The following is a 22011-nucleotide window of genomic DNA, read 5'->3' as shown; positions in this document are numbered from 1 at the left end:
CAATCGTCCGCACTTCTGCGCATGCGTACCAATCCGAATCATTTCCGGGCGAAGTGACTGCAGTAAGTGTGATCCATACAGTTACTGCACTCCATAACATCTTTATTCGATTGTATTATATGATAGAAAAAACAGTGACTCAACGTGAAGCTGTATAAACGACGCAAATTGCGCCAACATATGACTCCACGCTGCTTAATTTGTGTTTTTGATGTTCCAATAGTATCGTGCATGAACAACCTGTTGTGTTTTCCAGATGATTTTCTTAAAACATATTTTTTGAGTGATATATATAAACTACATTACTCACGCAGTTGAATAGTTGTTATTATAGTTGTGTGAGTTCTGAGGGCTGAATCGATCATGGTGGGCAATGTAAATAGTAACGCGCAGATTGTATTGGTCTGTGATAACGAATAGTGCTTATTTCTAGCAGAATGCCTGGTGTTTTACACGGATCAATAGCTCATTTGCATTGAATGAAGTGCTACATCATTTATGTGTGGCTCTAGAGACAGTATAAGAGCTGTGTGCGTGAGCTGTATGCAGTTTATTCTAAGAAAATGCATCCAAAATGTCTATATTGTGTACATGTATGTTGCATTCCTGTCTAACAATGCATGAGAGAGAGAGAGAGAGAGAGAGAGAGAGAGAGAGAGAGAGAGCAATAGTTGGACTAACTGATCATGTTTGTATTTCAGAGGATGTTGGGGTTTATCTGGAAGAGTTTCTATACCTCCTGTCTGCGCTTCTGGTTGAAATGGTTCCTCCGGCTGCTCACAGGAAAATGCGAGCTACAGCGCATTTGTGCCCGATGCAAAGCTGGAGCCCTGAGGACATCACAGATAGGTGAGGATATGTGTGGACTAGACTTGTTTATGCATGCTTATATATTAATATATGGGAAAATAGTTAATGGGTAAGATCACTCAAAAATGAAAATTCTGTCATTAATCTTCGTAACAAAGATATTAATGAAATTGGAGAGAATTTTATCCCTCCACTGACAGGTTACGCAACTACTGCTTTGATGCTAATCCAAATGAATTGAGAAATTTAGTTCAAATTTCCTGGAGAGACTTGATCGCTTTATATGATGAATAGAGTGAATTACGGCTTTTGTTCACGCGTAAACATTGATCAGTGCACGCAACAGATCGGGTAAACGGAAGCTTAAGCATGTTCACTTGATGTGCGATAACATCGAACATTTTTTCGATAAAAAAAACTGATCATCATATAAAGTGATTGAGTCTCTTCAGAACATTCATTTGGACTAAAGGTCTTTGCACACTGAGTCCGATATTTTTGCATGTGTTTTCCCGTATTCGTGCTCCGAAAAATTCGTCACGCACAGAGACCTTGCACAGTCCGATGTGTATTAATGAATACGTCATGGGGGGGAAAACGCAAAACAAGACAAAGTGGCGTCTAGTGAGGATGGTTTATTTGTCCTGAGGAGATATTGGGTTCATCCACTCCTGCGATCGCGTAGGGAGGAGAGTTTCCCCTCCTATCAAGCGGGATTATCCAGACCGACCGACCGAAGTTTCAGTGTCAGTGGCTCAGTTTGATGCTTTGCTAGTGATACTGGAGCCACATATTAAAAAGAAGACTAATTTCCGTGAATCAGTTGATCCCGAACAGAGGCTGGCAGTATGTCTATGGATCCGAACACACACACACACACAGCTTTACAGAGACTTGATGTGCTATAATTATAGCGGTGATATAATAATATCTGTAGTATTTTTGCTAGAATAATATGTATGGTGGCTCTGAGTTGTCAAAACGTCTCTCAAAATGCGATTTTACGGATGCGAAAACGCAGAAAAATCGTACCTTTTCCGAAAATTTTTTTGACTGACGAAAGTTTCGGAGGCAGTGTGCAAGAGTGATTGACATAACATTAGGTCGAATTTATTTTTTGACGTGCGTAAATTTCGCATGCGAATTACGGACTCAGTGTGCAAAGGCCTTAAGCCTCTCAAGTCATATGGATTAGCATAAAAACATCAAAGTGGTAGTTGCTTAACCTGTCAATGGAGGGACAGAAATCTCTCAGGTTTCAATAATATCTTAATTTGTGTTCCGTAAGATGAGCGAAAGTCTTTTGGGTTTGGGTGAGTAATTAATTAATGACTGAATTTTTCCATTAAAGCTACACTGTGTGATATTTTCTCCCATCTAGCGGTGAAAAGGTATATGACCATCCAGTGAATAATTGTTTCTGTTCCTCTCAATTTCGATTTCGTTTCAACTCCTACGGTGGCCGATTTAGTCATAGCTTTCAGTTCGACCTCTTCGGTGAGTGTTGCGTCAACTCAAGTGATGAGGTAATTTTTGAAAACTATTATAATTTGCAGTTATTTAATTTACCAAATGATCTATGATCAAGTTAATCTATGTAAAATGAATAATAGAACTGAATAATAACCAGTTCATTGCTAACATCAGCTATCAGGTTCCCAGACGAATGCAAGCTCTTAGTAAAGTAACTTTTATCAGTGCTATCATTATTCTGTATATTATACAACACCACTAGCGTAAGGCAAACAAATTATAATGCAATTAAAATATTAATCTCATGTTATCCGTCATAGAACACGGATTTATGTTATAAGGTAAACAATACTTTTTCATCATTGACGCGAGGAAAACTATCCTAGACGTCGTTCTAGTGTTATGCACAGCACACCATGATATAATTAGCCAAGCAACAATAAAACTTCCAATATACACAAATAGGCTGAATTAATATTACCTGTCGAGAAGAAAGCAGGCAACGTCGGCGTTCTTTTTAAAATCGTTGCTCCTCATGAGCTCTTTCCATCTTGGAAAGGCCACTCCAACATTTACTTTTGTCTTGTTGATTTGCCTGTCGCGTTGCCGTCTTAATTCTCTTTTCCGCTTCCTTGGCGACTCTGATACATATCCCGCAATGTTACTAGGTCCCCGACCCGGGTCGAATTTGGTAATCAATTCCGGGACGTGGTTGCTTTCACACAGAAGGCGACCCGGCAATGTTCCGTGAATATTGCGGGTCCGACGTGAGTGATGATCCTCCATCATCATATAGCAGCCTCAAGCAATCCTCCTCTTCACATGCGACACGGTGCCATCGAGTGTAAAAACGCGAAAAGCGAAGCTTGAATTTACGGGTATGTCCCTCTTTGGCAAATGTACTTTCAAGATGGAGGAGCAACATGGCGACCGCCATCCGAACCCTCAACACTTATGCATTTTCAATGGTATATTATAAAATTATGAGAATGCATTATTACTTGAAAGAAGTAAATATACATTAATGAGCACATATGTTTTTGAAAGAACTAAGTGATTTTAGCTAAGAATAAACTAAAAAAGTTACACAGTGTAGCTTTAAAGCCACAATATGTAATTTTTTCATATTGCGCCTGCTTACTCAAAGCTGATTTCGCTGAGCTTTTATTATGCCACAGTCGCTTCTTCCGCGTATGTGTGGCAACGCAGCACTGTTTTATCATAATACACACATATGAGTGTGTTGAAAGTAATGTTATAATGCTAGTCAGAGCCAGATGGATATTAGGCATGGTAAAACATAGTACTCAAGAATGTCTGTGTTGAGCTGGAAAACAATGATTTTTTGTCTCCAAACAGTTGCTCACATGTCTAATAAAATACATATTAAAACATCTTTGGTGTTTCCTTGGTTTTTACTAAATAAATCCAGGGTATTGTGGGTATGTCATCATTGATAGGCGACGCACAGACACGGTCCGAGTCCTGGCTAAAAGAGCTAATTTCTTGGATTTAGGCATTCTTGGAAACATTTGGTATAATGTATGTGCACAAGTCAACAAAATATATAACATTGATATTTTAATCCAAAAATCTTACATATTGTGCCTTTAAGTGAACAATCCCTTTACAGTTATTGTTTAACCAAAAATGTAAGTTCTGTTCATGCAGAGGCCTGTTTGTAGTGATTATAATATTTGGCTGAAACGTTTCTTTATAAGACAACATTTGTATGGTCATGTATCACTCTTGCTAACCTGGTGTTGTTGTTTTTTTGGTAGAGCATTCTCTGAGGTCCTCCAAAAGCAAGGTATGTGTGAAGACCATCGGCCACTTCAGCACTTCTGAGCATGAGCTAAACATCTGATTATGTCACACTCTAAACGCTTGCTTGTGTTTGATCAGGTATTGCAGGCAGCTTTGTCTTTGAAGGAGAGTGATTTGGAGGATCATCTGGCTAAAATAATCCAAGAAAAGAGCATCAAGGAGCAGAAAGATCCCACGTGAGGCTCTCATTTACTTCATTCAGTAGCCAAAATAAACTTGCAAGTGAAGACAATCACTTTATGAACGTCTGTAGCTTTTCTTTTTACATGATTACGCTTTCACACCGCAATGACTGTGTATTCTAGATATTTATGTATTTGCTTAGAAATGGCATGAAACGTTTGTTTGTTTTTTTATTAGAGATAGCATAATTTTGACCAAAAAGCCCCAGTTACCAAGTTTGTTGCAAAATGTTTTATGTATGATTTCGTTTTTAACAATAGATCTATTACTAGGAAACATTTTTCCTTTTTTGACAAAATAAAAATTACACATTACAAGAAATACCATCCTTTATTTAAAATAAAAATTTCAAGGGAGAAAAAAATATAAAAATACAAAAATAGATAACTGCTCTATTTGCAGACTAACTGCTCAGAAACGACAAGATCTGCAGCATATTTTTTGCAATGTGTTAATGTCAAAATCTAGTTAAAAAATAATCATTTTGAAGTGATTCATGGAAATGAATCAAACGTATCAGTAGGGTTGGGCATCGAGAACCGGTTCCAACTTGGAACCGTTTAAAAAATAACGATTCCATTGGAATCGTTTAGAAAGTGTGTTTTCGGTTCCGATCTTCGGTTCCAAACGCGCAAGTTTTGGTTTCCATGGCCACCTGATTTCCGGTGCTTGCGCGCCCGCTTGTTCTTTTAGCCATGGAAGCCCGGTAAACGGCACTCTGAAGTGTGGATTTATTTCACTTTTAAATAGCCTGGGTCGGCACAGTGCAACTAGTGTTGTCAAAAATATAGATACTGAAATATCTGAAAAGATACGATAGGCTGCTCAGTTTCTACAGTATCGATCCCAGCTGCACTCTCCTCTCCTCTCCTCTCTGACCGACAGCGAGTTGACGCGCAGCCGCATATTCTCACTCAGCCCGGTTACACGGCGGACGCGCGTTCTGCTGGACTTTTCCTTGCGACAGCGTGTTAGTGTTAGTGTGTGTGATCGGTCTGAATTTCGCGCGGGATTGCACATAATTCTACGAATTAATATCTAATAGCCCCTCTGACGTACAAGTGCAAATATTTGCTTCTTTTTACAGCTTATTATTGGTCAAATACAATCAACCAAATTGTCAGTGCACATTTTGAAGAGTATTAATGTAAACACAGTCGTGAACAATTCAGGAAGAAATGAATGAGTAACAGGAACAGTGTTCAGGATCCATGAGTGCGGCAGTTCTTAAAGGGACCGCAGTCATTTGTTATTCAAACTACAAAAATACAAACGATCAACTGCTCTTGACTGATCAACGTGTGTAACTTTAATGGTTTTATATGAAACTATTTAATTTTTTGCAAAAAACATTATCCAATGTTATTTTAAATTTAATTTTATTCTATTTTATTTATTTGTGCTATTTTTTGTAATATGTTTATTTGTTCTTATTTAATTACTGTTTAGTCGTCTTTTTAAATTCAATTTACCATTCGAAATCAAGCTTACTTGTGCTGTGTGTAAACTATTGCAACACAATTACCCCGTTGTAAAAAATACATTGAGTTAGCAAATATTTGTGAGAGAATTTTAATAGTAATTGATCAATGTTTATATAGGAGACTTTCAAAAGACAGACAAAAAAAAATAATTATATAAAAATATCTAATTGACAGTATATGCAGCGTTTTCCCCCCCGTGGTATTGAAAATAGCATTGAATATCGATGTGACATGTTTTGACTCCTCCCCTCAAAGAATCGGAATCGAGAATCGAAAAGAACCGGAATCGAAAGTAAGAATCGGAATCAGAATCGTTCAAATCAAAACGATGCCCAACCCTACGTATCAGCTCCTTCTGAAGTTTAAATCAGAGACTCACTAATCAGGATTTTGGCTTCCCAGTTGTCCACAGTTTTATTTATAGAGTGCACTCAAGATCTGTGTGTGTTGTGGTCTAACAGCAGAAAAAAACTCTTTCAGGTTTAAGGAGAATCTTCGTCAGTGCTTATTACAAATCAACGGATATAACAAGCTGTTTGAGGCAGTCGAGGAACTCAGAAAAGAGGTGTTCGACTCTGAAAACGAGGAGCATGAGAACATGCTTCTGAAGGTGAGTGATTTAAAGTCTGAGTAAAGTTTGAGCTTTTCAGTTCTGACTAGTCTGTGTTTGCTTGCTCTCCACCAGTTGTGGGACCTGCTGATGCCGGCGGTGAAGTTGGAGTCGAGGATCACGAAGCAGTGGGGAAATATTGGCTTTCAGGGCGATGACCCGAAGACTGACTTCCGAGGGATGGGGATGCTGGGACTCACCAACCTTCTGTATGTTGAACTTCTCTGATAGCGATGAATTACAGGAAGCTGCTGTTTTCATCCTGTTTCTCGCTTGATCGTTTTAAGTTTATGTTTCATGGTTTTCTTTGTTTGCTCAGTTTTTTCAGTGTGAAATACACTGATGAAGCCCGGCAGGTCCTGTCCCATGCCAATCACCCCAGACTAGGGTATATGCTCGCTGATCTACGTCATACGCCACACTAAGTGTTACTCAGCATCACGACTCATTAAGTCAGTGGCGTTGATGCTTATTGTAGATTTCTTTGTGTCATTGTAGGTACTCGTATGCCATAGTGGGCATCAATCTGACTGAGATGGCGTACAGCTTGATGAAGAGCGATGCTCTGAAGCTTCATTTCTATAACACAGTGTCTGGAAAACCCCAAATGCAGGATTTCCATCAGTTCTACTGTGAGTAAACACACACACAGACGGATGGATGGACAGACAGACAGACAGACAGACAGACAGACAGACAGACAGACAGACAGACAGACAGACAGACAGACAGATAGATAGATAGATAGATAGATAGATAGATAGATAGATAGATAGATAGATAGATAGATAGATAGATAGAGACAGACAGATGGATAGATAGAGACAGACAGATGGATAGATGGACGGACAGACAGACAGACGGACGGACGGACAGACAGACAGACAGACGGACAGATAATCAGACGGACAGATAGATGGACAGACAGACAGACAGACAGACAGATAGATAGATAGATAGATAGATAGATAGATAGATGGATGGATGGATGGATGGATGGATGGATGGACGGACGGACGGACGGACGGACGGACGGACAGACGGACAGATAGATGGACGGATGGACAGACGGACAGATAGATGGACGGATGGACAGACGGACAGATAGATAGACAGACGGATAGACAGACAGACGGATAGATAGATAGATAGATAGACAGACTGACGGATAGATAGACAGACGGATAGATAGATAGATAGATGGACGGACCGACCGACCGACAGACAGACAGACAGACAGACAGATAGATAGATAGATAGATAGATAGATAGATAGATAGATAGATAGACGGACGGACGGACGGACGGACGGACGGACGGACGGACAGATGGATAGATAGATGGACGGACAGACAGACGGATAGATAGATGGACGGATGGACAGACGGACAGATAGATGGACGGATGGACAGACGGACAGATAGATAGACAGACGGATAGACAGACAGACGGATAGATAGATAGATAGATAGATAGACAGACTGACGGATAGATAGACAGACGGATAGATAGATAGATAGATAGATAGATAGATAGATAGATAGATAGATAGATAGATAGATAGATAGATAGATAGATAGATAGATAGATAGATAGACAGACAGACAGACAGACAGACAGACGGATAGACAGACGGACAGACAGATAGATAGATAGACAGACGGATAGATAGACAGACAGACGGATAGACAGACGGACAGACGGATAGATAGACAGACAGATGGATAGACAGACGGACAGACGGATAGATAGATAGATAGATAGATAGATAGATAGATAGATAGATAGATAGACAGACGGATAGAGAGACAGACAGATGGATAGACAGACGGATAGATAGATAGACAGACAGACGGATAGACGGATAGACAGACGGATAGATAGACAGACAGATGGATAGACAGACGGATAGATAGATAGATAGACAGACGGATAGATAGACAGACAGATGGATAGACAGACGGACAGACAGATAGATAGACAGACAGATAGATAGACAGACAGATGGATAGACAGACGGATAGATAGATAGACAGACAGATAGATAGACAGACAGATGGATAGACAGACGGATAGATAGATAGATAGACAGACGGATAGATAGACAGACAGATGGATAAACAGACGGACAGACGGATAGATAGACAGACAGATGGATAGACAGACGGACAGACGGATAGATAGATATATAGATAGACAGATGGATAGACAGACGGATAGATAGATAGACAGACGGATAGACAGACGGACAGACAGAAAGACGGACAGACGGATAGATAGATAGACAGACGGACAGACAGACGGATAGATAGATAGATAGAGAGACGGATAGATAGATAGACAGATGGGTAGACAGACGGATAGATAGATAGACAGACGGATAGACAGAAGGATAGACAGACGGACAGACAGAAAGACGGACAGACGGATAGATAGATAGACAGACGGACAGACAGACGGATAGATAGATAGATAGAGAGACGGATAGATAGATAGACAGATGGGTAGACAGACGGATAGATAGATAGACAGACGGATAGACAGACGGATAGACAGACGGATAGATAGATAGATAGACAGACGGATAGATAGATAGACAGATGGATAGACAGACGGATAGATAGATAGATAGACAGACAGATAGATAGACAGACAGATGGATAGACAGACGGATAGATAGATAGATAGACAGACGGACAGACAGACGGATAGATAGATAGATAGACAGACGGATAGACAGACAGACAGATGGACAGAAAGACAGACGGACAGACAGACGGACGGATAGACAGACAGACGGACAGACATAGATAATTTTAAATAAAATAATATACTAAAAGATAGACAGGTAGACTAAAAGATAGATGCTGGACAGGAGGGAATTTAAAAAAAATGTTTTTAAATGATGTATTGATGTTTTCCTTTTCTTTGTTGGACCTGTTCATAAAACGCTCATAAAATCATCTCTCCGTTATGGTCTCGTGTTTCCTCTCTCTCTCTCTGTCGGTAGGTTTCCTGGCGTATGAGTTCGATAAGTTCTGGTTGGAAGAGGAGCCGGAGAGCATCATGGAGTTCAATCACTACAGAGAGAAGTTTCACGACAAGGTCAGAGCTCTACTCCAGATGCCGGAGGTCACGCTGACCGTGAGCGTGGACACAAAGAAGTGACTTCAGCATTCCAGCATCGCTTCAGACAATAGGAGACCGCTATCGGTGCTTTTGTGTTCCTTTTCCATTGACTTCATAATAGGTATTAGTTGGGGAAATGTACAACGTGCATGAAACTTTATTTGAATATTAATAATTAAACAACAACCGTATAACGTATACATCAAGGGTATATAGCTGGCTGTTTAGCTACATTCTGGTCAGGGAAAAGACTTACACTAAGTATTAATATTAATACTTTAGAAGTGATTTTTGAAACTTCCCCATCACACTTGAACGTTTTGGCCGTGTACACACGACTCCTGCTCCGTAGTGTTTACCCATCTCAGGAAGTTGACGTTTCTGTTCATAAGATGTTAGGAAGTTGCTTTCGTCCGATATGCAGATGATTCAACCTCTTTGCATGTTAAAATGCGTTTAAGTTGTATTAAACCCTCACCTGTCATCGTCTGCACAATTCTTTGATGTGGCCTGTACACAAATATTTAATATCTAATTGGTTATATTATCTGTTCTGTGAATAATTTTATTCAGACCTCAACTCGATTCCAAAGTAAAGCATTTTTATGTACAAACGTTGCTGTGACACTGTGTTGTTGTCTTATTTATAAGCAGTGCTTGGTTTTGAAGATGTAACTTTTTATTCCTGATGACCCAATTGATTTTATAGTGTTGGATTCATACCTAATGTTGAATAAAATTAGTGACTGAACATTCATTCATGCAATGTTTGCTTATTTTCATTAGTGCTTCGGCATTTAAATAGGTTGTTGAATACATGTCATGATTTTTTTGCACATCTTCCATCATATAACCAATCTCTGTTTCATGTCATAATTTGTATTCATCCTTTAGCCTTGGGGAGAGTGGGGTAAGATGAGCCCATTTTTATTTAAATGGTCCCCGAGATGAGAGAACTAGGCAGAAGTATTGATTTTCAGGATGCTTCCCTATCATTTTAAATGATCTGAATACATATAATATATATGGTTCCAAAAATATGCCTTATAAAACATTTTTTTTTTTTAAAGAGTTCATGTGGCTCAATTTACCCCAGGTAAGGGTAAGTTGATCTGGCTATAAACTGACCATGTAACTAAATCAAATTCATGTGAAATTATCTCAAAACTAATTTAATAATCAAATTTTATTTTACAAATAGTCATATATTTTCTTAAAGCTACCTTAAACAACATAAAACCCACCAAATTAAATTTCAATATCTTTAATTGTTTGCAATATGTTGTACACCAAAGCTGTAATATTCCCAAAAAAACGATTAAACAGATTTATTAAATGGAAACTGAATTTGAATGAATGGCACTAAAACGAATAAGTGTTTTGGTCAAAGGGTCTTGGCATGGTGGTTTTTTTGCAATGTCGAACATGTTAGGACATGGTGGAAATATATATGTAATTAATATCTTCTGGTTCTTATCAGGGAAGGGTTGTGTACTTGTGCATTGTTCAAATAAACACACAAAAAATTAAACTGAACCAGTTGCGTAATATTTCATTGAAATGATACCAGTTTATACTTCAGAGATTTAAACTGAATACAGTGCCTTATGGTGGGGTTAAAATGCTGGCTCATTTTACCCACAGCATTTGACTCATTTTGCCCCATAGCTGACCTGTAAATGCGTGTTTTGTGAAATATTCCTTTTGCAAATTGCTTAAAACCATCTCATGTGAGCGCAAAAACATTTTTTACATGGGAGTTTTTGTGAAATTGATGCGTTTCCATTGGGCACAATTTCAATTCGCAATTTCAATTTGTGCAACAAAGAATAAAGGAAATACAGTTACTGTAAATATTTGTACGGCTTTGAATATAAATCTTACTTCACATGAAGTAACTTAATATTTCGCAGTAAGACAAAGTCATCCAGATGTTGTATAAAGGTGTTTTATTGAAGCGTGTATGCTTATCTTTATAGGTTTCCAGTAATGAGGCAGTCTCACTTTCTAGGACATTTCAGGGTAACGTGTTGGAAAAGATTAGGGGTTAAATAGATATTAATGTAAATGGATGCTTTATATAAAGCACTAATTGCTTAAAAAATGAGTTAAGATAAATATTACATAAACATTATGTACATTAACATATCAAGGGGGTGAGGTTCAGAACATCCTCTCATTTCAATCTGTGCGTCGGATGATCAATCATTGTGTAAGGGTTTCATAATTATTTATAAATGAAAAATGCCCTGAAGGAGGATCTGATTCAGATGCTCGAGATGCATCCGTAATGTTGCCCGTTCAGCTTCCAAAGAGGAAGTCTGAAACTGGAAGTCGATGCGCCTGCGCTCCGGTTTTCATCGTCCCGTCAGAGGGGCTTAAAACAGCCGCTCATGTGAGTCTGTGTGTATGAAAGGATGACATTTTGAGTTTAGCATCTACGTGTTGGCCTCGAGTCTGTCCCGGGACATCATCATAGCCCTCTTCAGCTGCTCGAACGACACGAACATCACCACGTTCCAGGAGCCCAACCTCAGGAAAGATGGAACGAAACTGGAACAGAAAGAGAAACAAAGTGTCGTATGTTAACAAGAATGACATTTCTAAAAATCGTTCTAAAAATAAAAGAATAGCCGAACGTTTACACCACAACTTTAATGATAACGGCACAGAGAAACAATATCGCTGGATTCGCTTTCAAACCGATTTTTGTTTCCAGTTGAGAAACACTAAAAACACCCGACAGCCAATCAGAATCCATCCTACTTTAAAGAGCTTGGGCATTTAAAGCGGAGGACGTTCTTGCTTAGAACAAACAGAAGGATATTGTGCATTGATGTGGATGCTGATATAGTTATCGTTTATGGTGCAGCATGATTAGATTACCTTTTATTATTATTCACCTTTTTTTAACCAGGATGCAAATGTGAAATGTACAGGTCGGCTAGTCTCCAATAAAATTTCAGAACAGAGTGATCCCAGTCGTATACTAGGCCGTAAACAGCATGCTCTAGATAGATAGAATAGGATAGTGTTAAAGCTTGTGCTCGCTCACCCTTTGTAAAAGGCGGTTGGTCCCTCTTTGGTCATCATAGTCCAGGCGCAGTTGATGGAGCTTTTGTACTGACCGGGAGGAGAGTTCATGTAGCGAGTCTTCACCACGTCCACAGGAGACGCGATCACTGTCGTGATGAAACCGGCGCCGAATGCAGACACGAAATGACACGGAAGATTGTCTGCCATGCAAAAAAAGGGATAAGTGTTACTGAAATGTGTGCTTGAACGCTCTTGATTATTTTATTCAGTGTGTCGAATGTGAGTTATTAAAGTTTACTTAAAAATGCATTACTTGAAATGCAACAAACACTAACTGGAATTAAGCAAAATATGAAAAAAAAAAAAAAACTAAATATTTTAAGGCAACATCTCTAACTTTCATTAAGTTTAACCCTCTAGTGCTGTTCAGTCATTTTTGACTGAAAAATCTACGTTTTATTTTTATTTATTCATAGATTTTTTTTTAGCTCAATGGAATGATATGAAACTTGGTGAAGGGTTTGGCACTTTGCTATGTGAACACACAAAAACATGCTTAAATGGTCCTGAAAAAGAAGTCACTATTATTAGTCACAAGAATTATTTGCGGTCAAATATGAGCGCATTGGAAAAGAGGCGAATTTCCTCTAGTGGAAGCGTTTGGTACTGCGCCCCAAACTAAATTTGACTGAAAGCTAATTTTTTGAGATATTAACTTGTTCAGATTTTCTCACAGTTTTAGAGTAAAACATGTTTAAAAATATATATATTATGTCATAAAATAAAAAAATAAAAGTTTTTTATGCATTTTTCATAATAATAACCTAAAACGTTTTTTTTTTAACCTAAAATGTAGTTTTTTAATAATCTTCCAAGGGTCTTTAAAACTGAAGTCTGTGCTGAAGTGTTGATTTATGACAGTTTAAGTTGGAAATTTAATTTTCAGTTAATACATGGATTATGACTATTCCATAAGTATAATAGTAAATCCCCTAAAAATGCAAAATATTAATCAAACTAAAATATAGTACCTTCATTTCATTGAAAAAAAAGAAATTGGACATTTACAATAAAAAACAAAACAAAATGAAAATGGAAAATATACAAAAATAAAAAGTGATTTGAAATATTAATAAAAACCATTATAGTATTTTAATGAAGCCAAAATAACACTGTATTTAATATTTATATATTACTATAGTATTACTATCATTATATTATATTATTTAATTACATTTAGTTTTTATATTTTCAATTTTAATTTTAGTTTTATTATTTTTATGATTTATCTTCTTATATGAATAATTATATTATGATTGAATTGTATATATATATATATATATACAGTCCCTGACAAAAGTCTTGTCGCTTGTGTACAAATTGACCTAAAGTCCCGCTGAAATATATTTCTAATCAAGCTTTTTTTTACAAGAAATGGCTCATTTTAATCCCACCAGCTTTTGTGATAATGTTTCAGTGAAAAACTAAACTTTCAAAAAGTATTCTAATATTCACAGCTTGGTAAAGCCCACTGAGTCAATTTTTGCAAAGACATAAGTGTTGTCACCTTGTCATATGAGCTTCACCTGTGACTAATAATGGATCAATTAGGTCTCAAGTGTGTATAAAAAGAACCCCAGTGCACTAGACCTTCACATCAACTGCAACTAGACCTCTGCAAACATGCCTAAGATTCACCCTGAGACTAAAGTTTTGATTATCATGAGGCTGAAGACCAGATCCACTGCTGATGTGGCAGACACCTTCAATGTGTCTCAGCGTCAAGTACAGAGGATAAAAAAAAGATTTGAAGAGACTGGAGACATTTTTGACAAGCCCAGGTCAGGCAGAGCCCGCAAGACAACTGCTCGAGAGGACCGTTTGTTGGCTCGAAAATCCAAGGCCAGCCCATTTTCCACTGCAGCAGAGCTCCACGAGACCTGGTCACCTGAAGTCCCTGTGTCAACCAGAACAGTTTGTCGGATTCTGTCTCGAAATGGCCTCCATGGTCGAATCAGTGCCCAGAAGCCAGCACTAAACAAAAGACAATTGAAAAACCGTGTGGCATTTGCCAAGGCCCACAGCCTGCTAAAAGGATGGACGCTGGAAAAGTGGCAGAAGGTGGATTTTCAGATGAATCTTCTGTTGAATTACACCACAGTCGCCGCAAATATTGCAGGAGACCTACTGGAGCCAGAATGGATCCGAGATTCACCCAGAAAACAGTGAAGTTTGGTGGCGGAAAAATCATGGTCTGGGGTTACATCCAGTATGGGGGTGTGCGAGAGATCTGCAGGGTGGAAGGCAACATCAATAGTCTAAAATACCAAGAAATCTTAGCTACCCCTTATATTCCCAACCATAAAAGAGGCCAAATTCTGCAGCAGGACGGTGCTCCATCGCATACTTCCATCTCCACATCAAAGTTCCTCAAGGCGAAGAAGATCAAGATGCTCCAGGATTGGCCAGCCCAGTCACCAGACATGAACATCATTGAGCATATGTGGGGTAGGATGAAAGAGGACGCATGGAAGACGAAACCAAAGAATATTGATGAACTCTGGGAGGCATGCAAGACTGCTTTCATAGCTATTCCTGATGACTTCATCAATAAATTGTATGAATCCTTGCCAAACCGCATGGATGCAGTCCTTCAAGCTCATGGAAGTCATACAAGATATTAAATTTGGATCTCACAGCACCACAACTTAATTTGCTGACATATTTTTGTATTTGCAGTAAATTTGTTCAATTTCTGTATAGGCGACAAAACTTTTGTCTTGCCAAAATTTGACCTTTCTGTCTTGATTAAATGATAAATATTTTTTCTATGAAAATTATTTATTTCAGTGCATTAAACATCATTTGGGAGGGTTTTAGCTTTTCATATGAGCTATTTCTAACACCAATGAATTAATTAAAAGTCAGGTTAAGATCAGGTATTTCTAGAAAATAGATAAGCGACAAGACTTTTGTCAGGGACTGTCTATAGTCATTATTTATAAAAGTCTGAGTTTCTTTTGATAATTTTATTCCAAGAAATTAAATAGTCGGCTTAATGTCCTTTCATGTGTAATGAAATTGTTTTATTGGCAAATATTTTGAGTGAATCTTTTTTTCATTCTCACAGTGTGCAAAAGACATACCCTACATACATGTAGATAATTTAGTATTATATATAATTATTTTTAATCAGTATTTACCTTTATATTTAAAGTTTTACCTTTAAGTTGTAGTAATTTTGTAATGAGATTCTATCATTAGATTTTTTTTCTACTTTGGTTTATTAGATTTTCTTTTCTTTCTTGGATTTGTTTTTTTTAGTAATTGTACTACTTAAACAAAAATCTTCCTCCAGAAATGCCACCTTGGTAACTAACTGAAATATTAGTTTTTTCAATGAACAACAGCAAACTTGAATAGTTTTAGTTAAAGTTAACAGTAAGCCATCCCTGCAGTCAGAGACCTTCAGATGTACAGATGTGCTGATGTTATGATCCACCAAAGCATGAGCTGATCACCAGCACTATCTAATCTAGTGAAAGTGGTTTGTACTGGTTTATTCCAACACATTCCCCACTGGTTATTGGACAGTAAAGAGAGGGTGTGTGAGCTTATGACCAATCACAGACGCTCCAGCTGTGCCTCCTTATGGACTCTTGGCCTGATTTCGAGGCTCTGTCACACACTAGCATATGCTTTGAGTTTTGGGAAACATGCTGAAATTATATTTTCAGTCGTGGGACTTACCTGACAGGATCTTATGTTTGAGTATGGCTTCTTTGATGAGATCGTACGAAACCAGCTCTGTGCAGTTGACCAGGGCGTTCCTCGTGATGTTCGGTAGAGTTCCTGTATTAAAACAAATCATATAAATAATGGGTCCTGCACACTGGGAGATTTTTTTAAATCCTTTGCGACTGTTGCTTGTCAAGACTGTACAAACATGATCCTCGATGTAAGCCATGTCACACTGTGGGATCTCAGTTGTCCGTGACTCGATAATAGGATCTCACTTGTCATTAATGTCAGACTGTACGATAGTCAAGGTGTGCTAAAGACAGACACATGCAAGAAAACTGGTCCGGAGTTTTATATCATCAAGGAATGACGCGTTCGGTGACAGTGAGCTGCATTACACGCGGGACTGAAATGGTGGCTACAAAGAAATCTCTAGCTCTCGTTGTGGTCATAGTTTGTCTTGAAAACTCGAGATATTTGACGGTCGTCGTAGGAGAAGTCACACTGCAGGAGTGTATGCCAAATCAGTAAAATTTGATCGCAGCGGTCATTAATCGGCTGCCGGTGAACATGTCAAACTAACGACCAAAGACGTCAGATTTTAGCCGAGGATCTGAGGAATCTTTTAGGATTTGCTAAATTTGTCTCAGACGGCAAAATTGTGGCCAAAATCGCACAGCGTGCACCCGGCTTAAAATATTCACTAGGATCTTCAGTGCTGCAAAGTCAAATAACGGCATACGGTAAAGCTTGGTTTCGGGGCAGAACAGGCACCTTTCCACAGGCCTTTGAGGCCCTCGAGCTGGAAGATCTGCCTGTAGGCCTGCATGGTGCCGCTGTAGCGTCTGCCCACGCCCTGCAGGTTCATCTGGGCCTGGAAACGCACCTTCACCACATCTGTGGGCTGAGCCACGGACACGGCCATCGCTCCTGTGGTGCAGCCCGCCAAGATCCGTATGCCCACGTTGGGGTCTGCAAGGTAAAAAAAAAAAAAAAAATTCACCCTTTCTTTCAGCTTCATCCCAATATTCTCACTGTGGTGTAACAGGAACAGCTGAGATCTTGCAGTTTTCTCTGAACTCACTGTCTTTGCCCCGCGTGTAGAAGCCTTTGACGCTGTCGTAGAGGCCGATTCGTATGGATGCGAAGGCCATCTGTCTCTGAAGACCAGCGATTAAGCCGTTGTAGAGCGAGCGCGGCCCCTCCGTTCTCACCATGGTGCTGATGGTCCCAAACACCCCTCTGTACCGGATGCCCTTAGCTGCGCCCGTCACCGCCTTCTCCCCCTGGATCTGGGACAACACAGGACACAGACAGATTGAGACGGGAGTCGACCAGAATACTAGATTCCCTGAAAAAAGTTATATATATAACTTTCTTCCTTTTTTCAGTAAATATATATATAGCTCTGAAAAAAAATGAAGAGACCACTTAACATGGATTTCTCAATGTTAAGTGGTCTCAGTTTTTCCAGAGCTGTATATTATAATAAAACAAAATATATTTTTAACAATATATCAGAAATCTAAATGTTAGATGTATACAATTTGAAATAATACCTAACAAAATTTTGAACAACTACCCATATTATTTATATAATATTCACAAAAATATTATTGGTGCAAAAATATAATATATTATGATATAATTGTTCAATAAATTATAATAAAGAAATATATTTTAAAACAGATTTTTATCCGATTATTATCTGATTATCTGTTATATACTCTGGAAAAGATTATATAATAATTGTAAATAGATTTTTATGTTAATAATCTATATATTTGAAATTCCAAATAGCCAACCAGATTATTTATATAGTTTTATAATAATCATAAAATATATTATTGGTGCATAAATGTATAATATTAAATATTATAATATTTAAATATCATATTTAAATATCATAATCTGGCCTATATAACGTTTAATATATCATATTACAATTTAATATCATATTCTGAATAGTAATATTCATGAATACAATATATAATAATAATATTACATAGTTTTTTTATGTTTTATTAATAATATATTCTTCGTCAGTAATCCAAATAAAAGAAGGTATATATATTTACAATTTTAAATAATAATACCAAACAAAACTACCCAGATTATTCTATAATATATAAAGAAGTATTATTGGTGCAGAGGCTCCGCTGGGACGTCCCGTCTGTACCTGCAGGCGCACTTTAGCCGTGTCCAGAGGGAAGGTGACCAAATCAGCGATGCAGGCGGCCGTTCCTGCGCTCAGGACCTTCACGGCCAGCGGAGGAGGAACTTCAGACGGCTTCAGACCCACCATACTGACGGCTGAAGACACAAAACACACCACATGCAGTGCACCGCTGGACACACACACACACCAACTCATTCATTACAACATTCTGCACATTTCACATTAATATCGTAACGCCGTACCTTTGGGAAAAACTTAAATGAGGACAAATGAAGTCCGTTCAGCATGAGGTGCATCCTGGGATGCTTTTAAATGACTGAAGGCGCTCCTGTTATGCTGCACACTTGATTCATACTTTAAGAACTGTGTTAAAGGGCTAAAAATGAAAGACATTTGGGTAACACTTTAGTGTGGGGAACACATATTCACTATTAACTATGACTTTTGCCTCAATAAACTCCTAATTTACTGCTTATTAATAGTTAGTAAGGTAGTTTTTGTAGCATTTAAGTTTAGGGGTAGGATTAAGAGATGTAGAATAAGGTCATGCAGAATAAGGCATTAATATGAGCTTTATGAGTACTAATAAACAGACAATATCCCAGTTATATGCATGATAATAAGCATCTAGTTAATAACTGAACCTTAAAATAAAGTGTTACCAAAAATTTTATCTAGGCACAATTTATAATTGTCTGCAACACTAACTTAAAGCATTTCAGCAGAAAACTTTTGATCAAAACGTTTTTAAAATCATGAGAAACATAAATTCAGTCAAGCACCTAAGCTTTGGACTGGCAGTGTAAATATTTACAACATATGCAAATGCATATGCAAAAAAAAAAAAAAAAAGAGTAAAGATCAAAGCTTTTCAGCTAGCGTGATAACTTTCATAACACGAGATCTTTATCAAAAATACATTACACTATTTGAAAAGATATATTTATACATCACATATTTATTCAAAAATTGTAATAATATTCAAATGATAAAATATTGGATTATAAATTTTAATGTCACATTAGATCTCTCTCTCTCTCACACACACACACACACACACACACACACACACACACACATGGCTATAAGATCACTGACCTGTGAGTGAGTTCCTCTGTCTGATGGAGTGACAGGGCTGTGAGGATGAAAACCGGCGCTTTGAAGGGAAGAGGACACGTTCGGTTCTTCTTTATATCATTATTCAAGACGGGTTTTCCCTCCTCCGCTCAGGGAGGCGTTTCTCTGGGAACGACTACTGGCCAACACAAAGTCCACCCTCCAGCACAGAGTCCAAAACATCCCACATCCAGATAAACAAGCCTTTTAGATAACTCGGTGGACATAAAGGTGCTGAAAACTTCACGCTTAAACCATTGCAAGATGTTGCAGAAATAAACATGCACAGCATTAATGAATGACTACGATCACAGTGTGTTTGTGTCTAAAAACATTACACTTCCGCTTTATAAGCGGGATATGAATATATCTCTTTATTGCAACGCTGACTGGAGATGTTTGTCATATAGCTAATAATGAAAGTGCAGCAGATGCCATGAAGGAGCTCAACAACGCTCTCAGCCAATAGTAGAGCTGGGACAGTCCTGCGAGGTCTCAAAGGTGATTGGCTTCATGGCAGGGAGGGGATCCGAAAAACAGACCTCTAAGAAAGTACATGAGTTTCTGTTTAACAGATGGACGAAAACATGCCAGCAGGATTTACTGTCAATCACTAAACCAGTCCAATCAAACACACTGCAGCCTGTACTTTCCTCACCAGATAGGTTTGATCAATTAAAACGAAATAAAAGTGCTCGAAATAAAATACTTTCATTAAAAGTCAAAGACATTTCTGGTTCTTTAGGCAGATATGGTTTTAAATCGAACCATCAATATCATCAAAGGGTCATTAAAATGGATAAAATGTTATTTCGTCACTACTACTACAAAAAAAAAAAGAGATAAAAGTTAAAAGTATATTTAAATAAACTTATTAAAGGAACTGAATGTTAGAAATTTATTTCAATTAATCATAAAATGACCCTGATATGTCACTAGACATTAAGAAATCATGTTCATTTCAAATACTTCTATCACTGACAACAGTAGTCCGGCCAGATATTGTCATTATAAAGTTGTTGTCTCAGTCCTCAACTGATGTTGACATGTTGTGTTTTGGCCTAAAGCTCCGCCCTCCACCTATCGACCAATCACAAAGTCAGTAGTGTTTCTGTATCCGGGTTGCCAGATATGCTCTAGTTACCTCAGCTGCAGATCTACAAATGTTCCTGCTGATTCTGCAGCCAATCTGGCAACCTCGAGTCAGGGGGAGGGGGATACACCGCTCTACAGTCATTTGAAAGTGATTGCACTACCAGTTTTTGCCACAATCTTACATACGTTTCCTTTAAATATATAATAATTTGAAATGATTCAAACTGAACCGACCTCTTGAAGACCCCGATAGCAGGGCTCCTCTAGTTGAGTGAGCTCTTATCAGCAGAGGAAAAGGCCATAGAAATCGCCTCAATGGGGAACCTTCTCTAAGGCCCCATTTACACGTCATGAGCCCCGTTTCCACCACAGGAACTTTACCCAGGAACCAGGAACTTTGGGTGGTACTCGGTGTGTTTAGACCGCAGGAACCAGGGTCTAAATGAAGTTCCGGGTAAATATTTCCCCCTCCAAACGGCCCTGCTCGCGAGGTAGTACTTTTTCAAAGTTCAGGAACTTTCGAGGGCGGGACTTGGGCGCTGAACATGCTGATTGGTTGAGCTGACGCAGCATTTTAGTTCAACGGGCATTTTTAAAAGTCTTTTGCGAGGTTCGGTCTCGTTCAGTAAATATCAGTCTTGCTCTCTGTCTGGTGGCACGCGTTCGTACGGTCTCAGCCATCTCACGTGCAATGTCCATAATAGCTGATAATAATAGACATTGTCATTTTAAATCTAGCTTTACAAGCTTTCTGAATATGCTGCTCTTTTCTGTCGTTGTTAATTACTTTAGTAAACCTATACATAACCAGCAAAAGCAGCACAGCTTGAATCTCTTCCATACTCGTTATTCATTTTTTTTCACCATGTAAACGACCTGACCGATTACTTTTAAGTGTGTGTTCTTACACGACGTGACGGTGCGCACCGCGCTCATGTTGACAAGAGAGGAAAGTAAATTTTTCTGAGGGGTAAACTTTTTATTTCGTGAGTTATGAAGATAATGTTGGAGTAATGACACAGCGTATATTGCCCCAGGCAGTTTTTACTTTAACTGCGCCTGACAGAAGATTTTTTTTTTTTCTGAGATGATTTTTACACTTTACAACAAATAAATAGCTTATTATATAATACTGTATTAGTCCTGGTGGCCGGTAAGAGTTGCTATGGCTACAGTTAACACATTCAGCTGCTGGAGAAAACAGCGGCGACATTTTTGATGCGGCAGAAAAACTGCATGTCACAAAATGATTGCGATTGAAAGTCATCACATGTAAACACCAGATCGGTTTAGATAACGTCTCATGTAAACAGTCCACTAAACCTTTC

The 22011-nt window shown here is 38.3% G+C and overlaps 2 protein-coding genes across 3 annotated transcripts; one reads left to right on the top strand and one right to left on the bottom strand.

Annotated features, from left to right (window-relative positions):
• Positions 1-10273, top strand: elmod2 (ELMO/CED-12 domain containing 2). Its single transcript, XM_067440842.1, has 9 exons — positions 1-62; positions 702-849; positions 4065-4093; positions 4189-4286; positions 6258-6387; positions 6463-6596; positions 6707-6775; positions 6886-7019; positions 9398-10273. The coding sequence occupies exons 2-9, from the start codon at positions 705-707 to the stop codon at positions 9553-9555; spliced, it is 897 nt and encodes a 298-aa protein (XP_067296943.1). The 5' UTR covers positions 1-62; positions 702-704; the 3' UTR covers positions 9556-10273.
• Positions 10274-11448: 1175 nt separating this feature from the next.
• On the bottom strand, positions 11449-19726 carry ucp1 (uncoupling protein 1). Of its 2 annotated transcripts, XM_067440841.1 has the most exons (8): positions 19571-19683; positions 18715-18848; positions 18473-18606; positions 17378-17585; positions 17068-17265; positions 16303-16404; positions 12572-12752; positions 11449-12069 (listed from the first exon to the last, which is right to left on the bottom strand). In XM_067440841.1, exons 3-8 carry the CDS (start codon positions 18596-18598, stop codon positions 11955-11957), a joined length of 930 nt encoding a protein of 309 aa, XP_067296942.1. In that variant the 5' UTR covers positions 18599-18606; positions 18715-18848; positions 19571-19683; the 3' UTR covers positions 11449-11954. The 2 variants fall into 2 exon arrangements, with proteins under 2 accessions (XP_067296942.1, XP_067296941.1); XM_067440840.1 differs by lacking the exon at positions 18715-18848 and having other exon boundaries at positions 19571-19726.
• Between the last annotated feature and the right edge of the window lie 2285 nt (positions 19727-22011).

This window comes from Pseudorasbora parva, chromosome 4 (assembly GCF_024679245.1).
Source record: "Pseudorasbora parva isolate DD20220531a chromosome 4, ASM2467924v1, whole genome shotgun sequence".
NCBI lineage: Eukaryota > Metazoa > Chordata > Actinopteri > Cypriniformes > Gobionidae > Pseudorasbora > Pseudorasbora parva.
Note: the sequence above shows the minus strand (reverse complement) of the source record. Positions and strands in the feature narration are given on the sequence as shown.

Coding starts and splice junctions, on each gene's coding strand:
- ucp1 (XM_067440840.1), bottom strand. CDS start 18,598: ATGGTGGGTCTGAAGCCGTCTGAAGTTCCTCCTCCGCTGGCCGTGAAG. Junction 16,405..17,067: donor CCTCAAAGGCCTGTGGAAAG/GTGCCTGTTCTG, acceptor GTTTTAATACAG/GAACTCTACCGAACATCACG. Junction 12,753..16,302: donor CAAACATAAGATCCTGTCAG/GTAAGTCCCACG, acceptor TTTGCATGGCAG/ACAATCTTCCGTGTCATTTC.
- elmod2 (XM_067440842.1), top strand. CDS start 705: ATGTTGGGGTTTATCTGGAAGAGTTTCTATACCTCCTGTCTGCGCTTC. Junction 4,287..6,257: donor AAGGAGCAGAAAGATCCCAC/GTGAGGCTCTCA, acceptor AAACTCTTTCAG/GTTTAAGGAGAATCTTCGTC. Junction 6,388..6,462: donor ATGAGAACATGCTTCTGAAG/GTGAGTGATTTA, acceptor GCTCTCCACCAG/TTGTGGGACCTGCTGATGCC.